This window comes from Notamacropus eugenii, chromosome 2 (genome assembly GCF_028372415.1).
Source record: "Notamacropus eugenii isolate mMacEug1 chromosome 2, mMacEug1.pri_v2, whole genome shotgun sequence".
NCBI classification, from domain to species: domain Eukaryota; kingdom Metazoa; phylum Chordata; class Mammalia; order Diprotodontia; family Macropodidae; genus Notamacropus; species Notamacropus eugenii.
Window position 1 is genome coordinate 432,023,244 of NC_092873.1, and position 15,531 is coordinate 432,038,774.

Genomic DNA, 15,531 nt, shown 5'->3' on the forward strand with positions numbered 1-15,531 from the left:
GTATTCCCTTTTTCACTCTCATCTCAACTTTTAAAAAATCCTTTTTCCTTGCCAAGGGAAACCCTTCTATGTTTACCCTTGGATCCCATTCCCTCCCATCTTCTTGAACAGATTGCCCCACAGCATCTCTACTTTTTCTCCAAGTTTCAGTCTCTCTCAATCTACTGACTTCTTGCCCATTGTTTTTCTTAAACACTCTCTCTTATCTTTAAAAAAAAAAAAAGCCTTGCTTGATTTGACCGTCTCTGTTAGCTGTTGTTCTATATCTCTCCTCCATTTTGTGGCTAAACTCTTTGAGAAGACTATCTATACTAGGCCACTTCCTCTCCTCTTTCTCTTTTCTAAACGCTACAGTCTGGCTACCCACCTCATCTTTCAACTGAAGCTGCTCTCTTCAAAGTCATTAAATTGAATGGTATTTTCTCAATCTTCATTCTTCTTAGCATCTCTGTAGCCCACTAATCTTGGGGATTACCCAAGGCTCTCTGCTGGGTCTTCTTTTCTTTTCTTACCATGTAATCTTGCTTAGAAATCTCATCAGCTCCCATAGGTTTACACAGAAAATTCTCAGATCTATATATCTTGAAGTTTAGTTTTTCACTACAACTACCTTTTGAAATCTTGAATTGGATATCCCATATGTATCTAAGCTCAAAATGTTGAAAAAAGACTCATTGCATCCCCCCACCCTCACCCTCCTATCTTAACAACTTTCCTATTACTGGAAAGGGTGACCACCATTCTCCTAGTAATGCAGATATATGGGGGCCCTCTCTTTCCTCTCTTTTAAAAATATTAAGAAAGCATTCTAAAATTATCCTAGTCTAAAGCCTTTGGACTAATCTTAAAGAGAAATCTTATCAGCCTTTTTTTAAACTATCAATTCTGAAATAAAATGTTAGCTAAACTGTACCTTTATAATGTTATCAATATAACTACGTTTTCTCTCATGCAATTTTTTTCTATAGTTTAGGAATGATGTAATTATAACTCTAAAATGTCAAGGGTTAGAGAGAGATTTGGAGAGCCATTGGGGGATTCTGTCCATCTTTGGTCCTCTCTTCTCTATAAACAGAAATACTTAGGTTAAATAATCAAAATTGCCTGTTGGTTTTTCGTATTTAAATATTTCCCTTGTTTTCTATTCACTCCTGCCTCCCACCCTTTATGGGAATTTAGAGAGTACAGATGTTACCATCCTGAGCTTCACTTCTGCTCCTTCTCTGTATGGCATCATCTCCTTCCCCTCCAACAAAGATGAGAGCCTCATCTAAGAAAACACTTCCTCCCTATCCGTGCCATACTCCTGATGAGCCCTCTTCATCCCAACTTGCCCCAGGTACAAAAATTCCTAGTTACATCCCTGATTTTAGTCCTGGTTGACTCCAGGGATTAAGCAGGTCCTAGGTACTCCCTGAGCATTTAAGAAGAAGGGTGTAGAAAAGAATCGCTGTATAGCACTAATATAAATTTTCTTCCATCTCAGATATTCAAATGCACTGTCCAAAAAATCCCTTTGCCAATACTAGAGAGAGATTCTCCCAGACACCTGGTCCTTCTTTGATTATGATTAAATGGTGGTGGGGATGAGAAGTGGATTGTACTGATAAGTTAAAATGATTGATGTTTATCTGACCCTTTCCCCCAATCTCCATCACTTACCATGCACCCTGGCCAGTAGAGCAAAAGACAAAATTATCTGAAATAGAGTTGAACCATGTCCTTTCCTTTTCTCCCTTCTATATGCCATCTCCTTTATAACCCTTGGGAAGGCAGTAATCAAGTGTTTCTTCCAAGTTTTTCTGATAAAATAAGTAGGAAATTGGCCTCTTGATTCAGACAAACATAACAAAACAAATTAGAATAGTTATTATGGAATAGAAAATAAATTTCTCATGATATGAACCAGCCTTAAATATCAATTTATTTAAATAATTTTCAGTTTTGAAAATTTGCTTTCTCCTTAGAAATGGAAACAATGGCATTTTCTTGGCAATACTTTGTTCCTACTTCAGAACTGATTCATGGACGGTAATTCTTCAAGGCACAGTAGAACTTCAATTTACGAATTTATTTCATTCCAAGATTTTGTTCATCATGCAATTTGTTCATATTGCAAAGTGAATTTTCTCATAGAAAATAACGTAAAGTTGGATGATTGGTACCACATCCCCAAAAATATTCATAAAAAAATAATTATTTATAATTTTACGTAAGTTTTTTGTTCCTAATGCACCTGAAATACAATAGCAATGATTAGTATACAATATAAACCAAAAATAAAATAAATTACCCTATACCTTACCTTTAAGAAGAGTTGTGGCTGGTGTGAGGAAGAGGAAAGGGAGGAGGAGGAGGAACGGTTATTCCTTGGAAAGAGAACCTCCTTCTATGATAACATAGGGGATTTCAACATTGGGAGTGTTCTCTCTTATGCTACTTTCAGTAAAACTAAGACTAACACTACTGCCTTATTATTCAGTTTTTAGAATCACTTTCACTTTTTGACTCTGATTATTTTTCTTTTTGTTCACTTCCGACTAGAAATCTATGCAATGACACTTGTTTTTGACATTTTTAAAAATTAATTTATTTGTTTTCAGTTTTCAACAATCACTTCCATAAGTTTTAAATTTTCTCCCCCTCCCTCCTTGAGATAGCATACAATCTTATATGAATTCAAAAAAAAAAAATGGAGCATCATCCTTTCTCGAGCTGTTCAAGTCCAGACATGATTTTCATACTGCGAATTTTTGTTCGTCCTGCAAGACAAATTTTGCGAAAAATTTTTCCTCATCTAGAGAAGGATATAGAAACCAGGTTACTTATAAACTGAGGTTCTACTGTCTTTAAGGAAGTTCCTTCTTTAAAGGAAATTCATCATAGAAAAATTGTTAATCCCTAGATAGAGAAAAGGTATTCATAATATCCTAAATAGAATGTGTGGAAAAAGAATAGTACCTGTTACATAAAGAATAAATCTTTCATTAGACTTGGGTTTCCCACCTATTCCCTATGTTAGATGATAATGATCGCATGAGGACTAGACCTGTGATTTTACTCATGTAGGAAACTCCTAGATGAATAAACCCTCACAACCAAAGCATGTCTACAATTTATACTCCTAGAAAGTTGCCCAGAGTACTGAGAGGTAAAGTGATTTGCCCAGAGTTGTGCAGCCAGTATGTGTCAGAGCAGGATTTGAACCCAGGTCTTCTTGAGTCTAAACCCAGCTCTCTATCAACCATACCATGCTGTCTTTCCAGATAGTAATGAGAGCTGACATTTTTCCAGAATGAGAGAGGGGGGATGTGGTTCAAAATGCTTTACATACAGTAACTCAGTTGATCTTCACAATACTCCTAGCAGATAGATGGTGCCTTTATTATTTCCCCTCATCGTACAGATGAGGTAACTGAGACTTAGAGAGGTACAATTACTTGCCCAAGGACATAAAACTAATAAAAGTCAGAGCTAAAGCCCAAACTTGGGTCTTCTGACTCCGAGTCCATGATGCCAACGGATAGTGCTAAACCTTAGGAAAGTGTATCATAAATATTAAAATGTTTTGCAAATGTCAGCTATCATCATCAACTCCTATCCAACTTTATACCTATTTCCAATCCAACCTTCTTCTTAACAACACTTCAGTTCAGAGGGTCTCACAGCTCCTTCCCACCAAAGCTGCTTGCTCACTTCTGCGTCAGTGCCTTTGCCAGTACAGTTTCCTCCACCTAGACTGTACTTTTGCCTCCCATCTAAACCCTACCCATCTACAAGGAGAATTTTAAAACAATTGCTATTACATACCATTTGACCCAGCTATATTGCTACAAGGTCTATAACCTAAGATATCAAAGAAAGAAGAAAAAAACCTATATGTACAAAAATATATAGACAGCAATTTTGTCATAATAAAAACAGAAAATTCAGGAGGCAACCATCAGCTGGGGAATGGCTGCAAAAATTGTAGTATATAAATGTAACTTAATGTTTATGTCCCATAAAAAAAGGAGGAAAGGGATGGTTTAAAAAAAACAACAGGGATGACTTATATGAACTGATGCATAGTAAAGTATGATAATTATCAAATGTAATGATAATTTAAATGGGAAAAATTTTCCCATTCATTAATAGGCCCATTAAACCACATGGAAGCCTAAGTCACATGAAGTGGGGGGGAGCTTGCTAAATGGGTAGAACAGGAAGGGTGGAGCAGAGCTGGGAGGAAGTCTGTCAGGCTAGTCAGAGCTTGGAAGGACACAGGCAGAAAGGTACAGTTTAGGCTCATGTGACTGTTTGTTTGTGGGAAGGTCCCCGCCGAGGGCAGGAGGCTTGGGAATGGCTTTGCCCCTTACAGTGATAACTGTATTGACTTCTTGGTTACTGTGACTGATTTGGCTTTCTGGTTCTGGGATCTGGCTTTCTGGTAAATGGTTTTCTTCTGCCTTCTATATGGAGAGTCTTTTATACTTTGTGATTGAGAATGACACTGGCATATTCACAGTCACCACCGGTGCTGTGAATATTGCATTGGGGATATACCAGGAGAACTCTCTATACAATAACAACAAGAACATTGCAACGTAAAACAACTTTGTAAGACTTGAGAACTCTATTTGATGCAATGACCAATCACAACCCCAGGGAGTTGACAAGGAAACACATCAACCACCACCTGAGGGAGAGACAGATGATAACAAAACACAGGCAAAACTAATTAGATCAGTTTGTCTTGGCCATCCTCCAGAGGCTGGAAATCCAGTGGGTGGTTCTTTGAAATTTTGGTAGGCCATCTGGTGGTCACAGTTGGAGTTTGGGTGTGGTGTAGACAGTAGTACAAGGGAAGTTTGTGCAGCAAGTCCCAATCCTGACTCTTGGTTTTTACTCTAAACAGCACAGGCTATTTCTAGTGCCATTTTCCAAGGAACATCTCTAATTCCCACTTTTTCCATGAGGCATTTCCTGACAGTTTAATCTCAAAAAAGAGATTCTTTGATACATAATAGCTATTTTAAAGTATTTGAAAGGTTATTATGTAGAAATGGTCTGCTGGGTGGTGCAGTGGATAGAGTGACAGACCTGGAGTCAGGAAAACTTATTTTCCTGAGTTCAAATCTGGCCTTGGATATTTACTTACTAGCTGCATAATCCTGAATAAGTCACTTAACCCTGTTTGTCTCAGTTTCCTTGTCTGAGCTAGAAAAGGAAATGGCAAACCACTCCAGTGTCTCTGCCAAGAAAAACCCAAATGGGGTCATGAAGAGTGGGACACTACTGAAAACAACTGAAAAATATGTAGAATTAGACTTATCCTGTGGGGCTTCATTGGGCATAACCTGCCCTGACTTTTTCCTTGGAAAATCTGGACAATCATGGCAAGATTGAGATAGTTAGCCATTCCACTCAATCTCCTAAAAAAAAAAAAAAAAAGTCTCCAGAGCAGCAGAAAAATTGACCAAGTCGCCACAGTGCCTTCTGCTGTCAACCAGAGTAATCTAGTGTGGTGGGTGAAATAAGTAGTTGTTCACATGGCATGACTTGATGACCAATGGCAAAGCTTTCCATTAGTCTATCATCCAACCAGCAACCATTTATTATATACTTACTCTATTCCTGGCACCAGTTCTCAACTCTGGGAATATGAAGAAAAAGCAAAAATGATCCTTTCCCTCAAGGATCTTACAATCTACTGGGGATAATAATATACACACAAATGGGCACAAATAAAATATATACAGAGTAGATGGAAGAGAACCTTTAAGAGGAAGGTATTAGCCCTTGAGGGGACTGGAAATGACCACCCACAGAAGTATTTGATCGAGTCTTGAAGAGCTGGAGTTGAGAAGGGAGGGCATTTAGGGCATGAATGCCATCAAGTCCAAAGCTACAATGAAAGAAGATAAAGAGCCCTGTGTGAGAAATAGCAAAGAGACTAATATGACTGAAGTATACAGGGAGAAGAAATAGGGCCATAGACTCAGAGCTGGATCAGACATCAGAGTCCATCAAGTCTAGCTCCTTATTTTACAGATGAAAAAAATGAAGCATAAATGTGAGAATTAACTGGCTTAAGGTCTCAAGTAGTAAGTGAGAGAACTGGGATTTGAACTCAGATACCCTGATACCATTTTGCTCCAACAAACTCCCACTCTGAATTCCCTTCTTTTTGAGGATATCACCATTTCTTTCAATCATCCAAAGCATAGAACCTTGGAATAACCTTTGACTCATATCTGTCATTCACCTTCCGTATCTGTCCAGCCTTCCTTTGCAAATGTGTCTTAGATTTAACCATTCCTCTCATTTCCCACTTGGAACAACCTATGCCAAACTAGCAATCCTCAAAATTTAGATGACTGTACCAGCCTAACTAGCTTCACCAACTAACTCTTTTTTCTTTCTAATCCTTCCAGCTCACTTTTGCTACATTTACCTTCCTAAAATACTTTTTCATTTTGTCACTCCTGAGCTCAGAAACCTTCCATGGCTCCCTAAATGCAATAACTTGATGACTAAATCCATCTACTTGAATTGAACAATAATGATTCCATAACTTAGTCTCATTCTTACCTAGTTATCAGATTTCTCCCTACTGCCAAACATCTGCCTTCAGCTCCAATTGGACAGGATTCCTTATGATCCCCTGAAGCAATGCGATTTAGCAAAAAGAATATTGTAATCAAAATAAGGAGCTGGGGTTCTAGTTCCCATTCTGTCAATAAATTACCTTGGATTAGTCACTTCCTCCTTGAGGTTTTCCCTGATTACTCTAGATTTCACTGAGTCCTTCTTTCCCTGAAATCCTAGAATATCATACTAGCTTGTATTTATATTGTGCCTTAAGGATACAAGTATTTTCCTCTCAATAACCCTGTACAAGCAGTTATCTCTGTTTAATAGAGGAGAAGACAGATTTAAAGAGGTTAAATGATTTACCTATCCAGTAACTGTTAGAGCTAGGAATTTAACCTAGTTCTTTCCTAACTCCAGGTTCAATGCTCTTTCCACTGCTCCCACTCAGTACCTTACCTTACCAGTTGTATTACTTCATTATTATTATAGTTAAAATGTATTTGTACACTTTCTAACACAGTGCCTCTTAATAGGAGCTCAATAGATACCTGTTGATCTGATCAATACAATGGCCAGCCACGATTCCAGAGAACCCAAGATGAAGCATGTTACCCCACTTCTTACAGAGGGGTGATAGACTCAGTATGTAGCTTGAGATATGTTTTTGGATATGGTCAATATATTTGTTTTGTTTGACTATGCAAAGATTTTTGTTTTTCTTTTTCTGAAGAAAATGGAAGAATGTGGGAAGGAGAAAAATACATATGTGTTAATAGAAAAAATTTAATTTTTGAAAGAAAAATTCAAATAATTATTTCAATAAACAAATGCTTATTGATTGATTACTACACAATGAATAGGTCACAGGAGCTCAATAAATCCTTGTTGATTGATCAACAGATTAAATTACTAACATTGTTATAGAAATTACCTTTTTCAAGTTATTTTACTTTGTGATTGGGGGCCCTGGTAGCATGACAGTGCTGGTGCAGTGCTAGTCTTATATCAAGGATAGCAGAGCCAACTCTGCTATGGTCTGGTATGGTCTGACAGGGAAAAAATAAACAAAGAAGAAGTGGAGTCATCAACGACAAACTTCTCCAACTCTACATTTTTGCATGGAGTGACTCCTTGAGAGCTAGTCTGATTTGCTAAATTCCTGTATATCACAGGGGAGACTTTGGAAACTGGCCTTACCTTTTCTGGTTTCAGCCATTCTCTGCATAAAATGGCAGAAACATCAACCAGGAGACTCCCATTTCAATAGCATTACTGGTCTCCTGCTGGCAACTTGACTTCTGAGGCTTTGATCTGCTCCTCCCTCCTCCCCAAACCCTTCTGCCCTCATTTCTTCCAGGGCACACTTAAGTCATAACAAACCACTAACCTGCAGTTAGCCAGCTGAGAGTCAGGAGCCTGAAGCAAGAGGTCTTGTTTGTCCTCTGTAGAGAGAAGTTTCTGTGATCTTTTCCTATCCCTAACTCTATAGGGTGGAGTTTATATGAATATCCACTAGTTGATATAGTAGTCCTCCATGGCTGAGATCCAAGAAAGTGGAGAGAGGATGTTTGAGTGGGTGGGTGGGAAAGTAAAGACTGACCTGAAGGCAGTATGGTACTATGTTCAAGCATCATTGTCTCATAAATGATTAATAGCACAAATGAAAAAAACACGATTAACTGTAGAAACTAAGCAACAACATTTGGTAACTCCCCTTCTTGAGCCAGCCAGCACCTTTGATAACAGATGTTGCAATCGGTTTTTCTCCTCTGCCAAACCTTTCCCAAAAGTGAAAAGATAATTTGCCAACACTTCATCCAACGTTAATAAACACAAGGGGTTAAGCAAGATGCAGTCTAGTGGACTTGGGGACCTTAGATCTTCCAGTGTTTGACCTAGCTCAGCAAAGCTGGACATGCAAATTTTCATGTTAGCAGGTCACTGCCATTCCCTCCCTGATCCCTCTCCTGTCTACCTATATGGTATAGGGCAGGGGTGGGAAATCAGCAGCTTTGAGGCTACATGTGACCCTCTAGGTCCTCAAGTACAGCCCTTTGACTGAATCTGCACTTGAGGACCTAGAGGGCCACATGTGGCCTTGAGGCCACAGGTTCCCCACCCCTGGTAGGATAATGCCCTCTTACATACTATACGTCTAACACTGAGTCACTGATCAAAAGGCTGAAATGAATAATATACGGCCATTTCATACTTATTTGAAGGGAACAGTGAAGGATTATCTAGCCTTGCTTCTTTCCATCAGGAATAGATACCTTTAAATTAAGGTATCATGTAATAAGGGATACCGTGTGGTGTAATGGAAAGAACATTGGTTTTGAAGTCAGAATATATCATTTATATGACACTTTAAGATTTACATGTGTCATCTCATTTGTTTCTCACAAAACTCTATGAGACAGGTGCTATTATTATCCCATTTTACAGGTGAAGAAAGTGAGGCTTAATTTCAATGACTTGCCCAGGGTCACATAGCAAGTGTTTGAGGCAGGTCTTCCTGATAAGTCCAACATCCACTGTGCCGCCTAGTTACCTCAGAAAGATCTGTTTTTAAATCGAAACCCTGATACTACCCGCATGTGATCTGGGACAAGTCATTTCCTTTCCTGCTTTATAAAATGAGGGCATTGTACTAGATGGACTAGCCCTCCCAGCTCTGATTCCTATGATCCTTTACTGAAAAGCAGCTCTCTCTAGCAGCCTCCACCATTCTATTAGTGGAGTCACCATTGCCTCATGTGCTCAGGCTAATAACCGTATTCAGCCTTATTTCATCCCTCTCCTTCTTGGCTATATCCACTCACTGACCCTATCCATTCTATCCATTCTAGAATATCTCTAAAATCAGTTTGTCCTAGTCATTGCCCTTTCTGCCACACTAGCAAGCTCTCAATACTTGCAAATACTTCTTTGCTAATTTTCCTGCCATCAGCCCCTTCACCTCCCAATTTATCCTGTAACACAGCTTTCATTATTAGTTAATCAACCAATCAATTTGCTTACTTTTACAGATATGTGTTATCACCAATGTGGACATTCCCTTCAGAAATGTAGATCTTAACCCCTTTTTTTCATTCAATAAAAATTTCAGAAAACACACAAAGGATAATAGTAATCTATAAACAGATATAAACAACTCCTTTTCAGTGAGTCCCACCTCTCCACCTCCCCTTCTCCAAGGATATATATAGTCCTCTAAATTCCTATAATTTGAACTCCATTAGAAGGGAAATCAAATTTAGGATTGTGGGACTTGGCCATATCTTCCCATAAGTTTTGCTTAGGATATTCACCCAACTTGACAGGGTATCTTCTCTAGATTCTTTGATATTGGATGAATACCTTTGGAGCTTTCCACTGATCATCCCTTGTTCTTGTTACATGACCCATTATACATCTCTCTATTGATTTCCTGTATGCTATTAGGCAAGTCACTTAGACTCTCTGGGTCTCAGTTTGGTGTCACAGGACCTAGAAATAAGTACCAACTCTGCTACTCAATGCCTGCATGATTCTGGGCAAGACAAATCCTCTGGCTCTCAGTTTCCTTTTCTGAAAATGACAGGGTTGGACTAAATAATTTCTGAAATCCTTTTTAGTTTCAAATCTATAATTTTATGGTCCATTGAGCACAAGTTAGGTCAACTAACTAGGGACTGGTATGTGATTTAATCACTATGGGGAACTCCCAGATAAAGAAATTCCCTTTTTCAATGTAAATTGGTACATTCTTTGCAAATTCATACTCTTAGTTTCCTAAGATACTAAGAGTTTAAGTGACTTGCTAAGGTTAACATCTCCAGTATGTGTCAGAACTGGACTTCTTTCTATCCTCTCCACAACACTGCTTTTTGTGAAGGATGATGAAGAAAAAAACCAGAGTTTGAAGGTATGTAGAAATAATGAATCCTGGAGAGATCCTTGCTAGAAGGAGAAAGGTCAAGAGTCATACTGAGGCAACATATTGGAGGGAATTGGATTTTGCACATGGTCCTAGCTAGAAGAATGGCAAGGGACTTCAGCTAGTATGGAGGGGAATAAAAAACCTGGACTCTGCCCTCTACTACTACTAGGAGTATTTGGATGATGTAAATCCAATGGAAAGAGTTTTGCCATTCTAGCAACCTGAAGTTCTTTCCTTTTGAAGGAAGTCAAGCTTTTAGATTAACACCATAAAGTATCTTGATGTTGTTTTGTTGGTCAGTCATTTTCAGTCATGTCCAACTCTTTGTCAACCCATTGGGGGTTTCCTTGGCAAAGTTACTGTTGTGGTTTGCCACTTCCTTCTCCAGCTTGTTTTACAGATGAGGAAACTGAGGCAAGCAGACTTATGTGACTTGTCCAGGGTCATATGGCTAGTAAGTATCAGGCTGGATTTGAATTCAGGTCTTCCTGGCTCCAGATCTGGTGCTTTATCCACTGTGTCATTTAGCTTCACCAAAGAATTTTAATACTCTGGGATGAAAATGAAACTCAACAAAATGTCAGAGGTCTATCTCTCAAGCAATTCTAAATTTGGATTCCCTTATAGTGGAGTTCAAATCACAAGAATTTGGAAGATTACATACGTCCTTGAAGAAAGGGAGTGGGAGAGGTGGAGCTCTCTTACAAAAAAGTTGAATTTTATCTATTTATAGATTACTACTATCCTTTGTATGTTTTCTGAATTTTCTGTTGGATGAAATAAAGGTTATCTTATGCTCAGAACGCATCAGAATCTTGAATACTTGCATAGAAACTGAGAACCTTTGATCCACATCAATGGAAACTTGGACATAAATCTAGGATTTTCCAGAGGCAATTCTAGATGAGAGCAAATGAGCCCAAGAGATATGATTTTCAGAACCACTCTTGCAACTGATTTGTTCTGTATAAACCCAGAAGTTGGTGATGGCTCATGGTGTAAATAGAAAAATTATTAAGGCACCTGAAGATTCATATCAACTGAAGGAGAACCAAGTAAGCAGTCTTCATAATGACTACATTAACATTAATGTATACAAAAAAGCAGCTGAATTCAGATTACTTCAGGTGTATCCCACCCTTGGTGACCCCATTTGGAGTCTTCTTGACAAAGATACTGGAGTGGTTTGCCACTTCCTTCTCCAGCTCTTTTTACAGATGAGGGTACTGAGACAAATGGGGATAAATGACTTGCCCAAGGTCACACAGATAATAAGTGTTTGAGGCTGGTGAACTCAAGTCTTACTGATTCCAAACCTGGTGTTATATCCACTGCACCATTAATTATTCCGGGAAAATAAATGACAAGGCACATTTCCCTCCTCTAAGTAGAAAGAACGCACTGTAAGATATGATGGTTGTTTTGTTGGTTTGGAATTTTTCTTTGTTATATTCTTCTTTGTTATATAGAAGGGTTCACTGAGTGGGGAGCTGAGAAGTGCATCAGAAAATCTGAAAATCAGAAGTGCCTCAGAAAATGACTGTGATGTGCAAAATAAAAACTTTAGGAAAAAGAAAAGCAAAAGAGCACATCATAGCAGACTAATGTCACCAACTTTGTTGTCATTGCTCCAATCTAGATCCTCATGGTCTATCATTTGAACAATTATAGTGACCTCCTGACCAGTTACCCTGCCTCTGCTGTGACTCCAGACTGGGGATAAGGTGGGCTTGTGATTTATAGGTATAGAGAACTCCCAAGGTGAGGAAACTCCCTCTGCCAAAGCAGGTTTGCACTTTCTCTGCAATTTACGGTTGCCTAAAGCGCTGACAGTTTAAGTGACTTTCCTCTCGTCACACAGCCAGTATTTGTAAGACTTGAACCTGTCTTCCCAGTTCTGAAGCAAACTCTCTATCTACTGCCCCAGTGCATGGTAAGTGCTGTCTCTGATACAAGATTAATCCTCTTATGGCATAGACCTAATCATAATGTTCCCTTGCTCAAAAATTGTCAGTGATTATTTCCTACTAAATAAAGTTCAAACATCTTAATTAATGTTTGGCATTCAAGACTTTCTCCAAACTATTTCCAGCCTACCTTATGCCCCATTATTTCCCTAAGGTCTGCTACAAAGTCTCCAGGATTCTCCTTCTCTCACTTAGTCCAGCTGCTACTTAATCTATAAACCACAAAGGTCTTTTCCTGTGGTAGAGGATGCAGGGTAGATACAGCTGAAAGCTTAATTGACTAAATGGTAGATAATTAAAATGCTGGTCCCATCTTTGTCCTTTTTCAACATTAGTCCCTGCCATAGGAGCCTGATACGTGAGGAGAACACTAACTTGGATATCAGAGAACCTGAATTCATATCTCACCTCTAATATTTACTACATGCGTGATCTTGAGTGAATAATGCAATCTCCCTGGACCTCAGTTTCCTCATCTGGAAAATGAAGGGGTTAGACAATACAGCTTCTTGCAGTTCTAGATCTATGATTGAGAAGAGATCTCTAAGGACTGGTTCCTGAATAGGGAATAACCTCAACAGCATCCCAAATAAGAGGCAACTCACCATCCACTGGAAGACCTCTAGTGACAAGAAGTTGGGCATTTATCTCTTTGTTCAGCAGATGATACAATGGATAGGGCACTGGGCTCAGAATCAAGATCTTAGTTAAAATCCTGCCTTGGATACTTATTAGCTGTATGATCCTGGGTCACTCTCTTATCCTCTCCCAATCACAGTTGTAAAGTTGATCAAATGTTTATTAAGTACTATTGACACTGTGCTAAGTGCCCAGGATCCAAAAAGAGGCAAAAGATGGTCCCTAGGCTTGAACGAGTTTATAATCTAATGGTAATGATAGCAACTATCAAACTAGGTTGTTCTGAAGGTCAAATGAGATAATCAGTCAAACAATATTTATTTAATGACTACTATGTGCTAGGCACTGTGCCACAAGCTGGGTATACAAAAAGAGCCAAAAGACAGTCCCTGCCCTCAAGGAGCTTACAATCTAATGGGAGAGACAACATGCAAACAAATATATACAAAACAAGTTACATACAGGATAAATAAGAAGTAATTAACTGAGAGAGGGTATAAGAATTGAGAGGGAGTTGAGGAAGACTTTCATTAAAAAAAGGAATTTTAGTTTGAATTTGAAGGAGGTCAGTAGACAGAAGAGAGGAGAGAGAACATTCCAGATATGGGGAACATCCAGAGAAAATGCCTGGAACAGAGAGATGGAATCTCTTCATGGAATAACCAGGAGGTTAGTATCACTGTATCAAAGAGTACCTGTTGGAAAGTGAGATATAAGAAGACTGCAAAGTTAGGATGGAGCTAACCCACTAAGTAATGAAGGGCTTTGAATATTGAACAAAGCTTTTTGTATTTGATCCTGGAGATAATAGGGAGCCACTGGAGCTTATTGAGTAGGGGAGGCTAAATATCCCCAAGATGTCCAACTGGCTTTTATAAATATGGTCTCCAGCTCTCTCATCATACCTTCTCTGGATGGGCTCCATCTTTTCAATGTTTTTATTAAAATGAAATCTCCAAAACTGAACACAATACTTTGTACATAGAGTGATCAGGGAAGGAAATCAGTATCATCACCTCCTTATTTTGGGAAATGGTGCCTCCAACAACACTGGTCAGGATACCAAGGTAGCCTTAGCTTTCTTGGCTCCATTTCATACTATTGGCTCATCTTGAAATTATAATCCACTAAAATCTGTAAGTTTTTTCATGTGGATTGGCATGTGATGAAACTGTCTTATCCTTTACTTGTGTAGTCTGTTGGGGGGAGGGTGGGGGGAACAAGAGACAATAAGTATATCACTTGGGTTTAAGTTTTCATTTGAAAATTCTACAAAAGACACCCCTAGCTCTATGGAAGAAGAAAGGGGTTCCATATGCACAAGAATAGTTACAGTTTTTTTTCTTTTGGTGGCCAAGAATTAGAAACTGAGGAGTTGTCAGTCACCTGGGTAATGGATGACCAAGTTATGGTATATGAATTTCATGAAATTCTATTGTGCTGTAAGGAATGATGAAGAGGATGTTTTCAGGAAAAACCTGGAAAGACCTATGTGAACTGATGCAAAGTGTAAACCAGAAGAACAATCCAAATAGTAACAGCAATATTATAATCAACTTTGAAAGACTTAGTAACTGATCAATAAAACAGCCAACCACAATTCCAAAGGGCTCATGATGAAACATGCATTCTCTAAATAGAGAAGTGATGGATTCAGAATGCAGAAGAATATTTTTCTCTTTCTTTTTTTTGAACATGGATAATGCCAAAATATGTTTTGCATGACTTCATATTTGAAATGAGTTTTGTTTTTCTTGTCTTCTCAATGCATGGGATAGGGGGAAGGGAAGGAAGAGATTTTGGAACTGAAAAAAAGAAGAATCAAAAGTCTCTGTGCTTTAAAAAAAACTGCTCTTTAATTTTTTTCCAATTACATGGTAAAACAATCTTTAACATTCTTTTTCAAAATTTTGAGTTCCAAATTCTCTCCCACCCAACTTTCCCTCCCTCCTCATTAGAAGATAAGCAATCTGATATAGATTCTATGTGTATAGTCCTGCCAAATATATTTCCATATTAATAATGTTGTGAAATAAAACACAGATTTCTTCCTCCCCACAAAAAAAGAAAACTTACCAAGAAAAATAAAGAAAATTTTAAAAGTATGCTTCAATCTTCACGCAGAGTCCATGAATTCTTTTGTTAGAGGTGGATAGCATTTTTTGACATGAGTCCTTCAGAATTGTCTTTGATCATTGTATTGCTGAGAATAGCTAATTCATTCACAGTTGATTGTTGTTACAATATTGCTATTACTGTATATAATGTTCTTCTGGTTCTGCTTACTTCACTTTGCATCAGTTCATGTAAATCTTTCTCTTTTTCTGAAAGCATATCATATGCCACAACGTGTTCAGCTATTCCCCAGTTGATAGTCATTCCCTCAATTTCCAACTCTTTGCCACCACAAAAACAGCTACTGCAAAT

At 38.4% G+C, this 15,531-nt stretch overlaps 2 protein-coding genes across 5 annotated transcripts in view; both read right to left on the reverse strand.

Annotated features, from left to right (window-relative positions):
* C4BPA (complement component 4 binding protein alpha) overlaps positions 1-8,220 on the reverse strand; it is a 44,059-nt gene extending 35,839 nt beyond the window's left edge. For 2 of the 4 annotated variants that reach the window (XM_072647980.1, XM_072647977.1), the window contains exons 1-2: positions 7,964-8,220; positions 1,663-1,802 (exon numbers count right to left, since the gene is read on the reverse strand). In XM_072647980.1, coding sequence (XP_072504081.1) covers positions 1,663-1,750 — 88 coding nt within the window. In that variant the 5' untranslated portion in view covers positions 1,751-1,802; positions 7,964-8,220. Of the gene's footprint in view, positions 1-1,662; positions 1,830-7,507; positions 7,623-7,963 lie in introns of all 4 variants that reach the window. The other 2 variants (XM_072647979.1, XM_072647978.1) reach the window with 2 other exon arrangements.
* Positions 2,566-15,531, reverse strand: part of C4BPB (complement component 4 binding protein beta) — a 30,275-nt gene continuing 17,309 nt past the window's right edge. Inside the window, exon 6 of the mRNA XM_072647982.1 lies at positions 2,566-2,762. Coding sequence (XP_072504083.1) covers positions 2,739-2,762 — 24 coding nt within the window. The 3' untranslated portion in view covers positions 2,566-2,738. The remainder of the gene's footprint in view (positions 2,763-15,531) is intronic.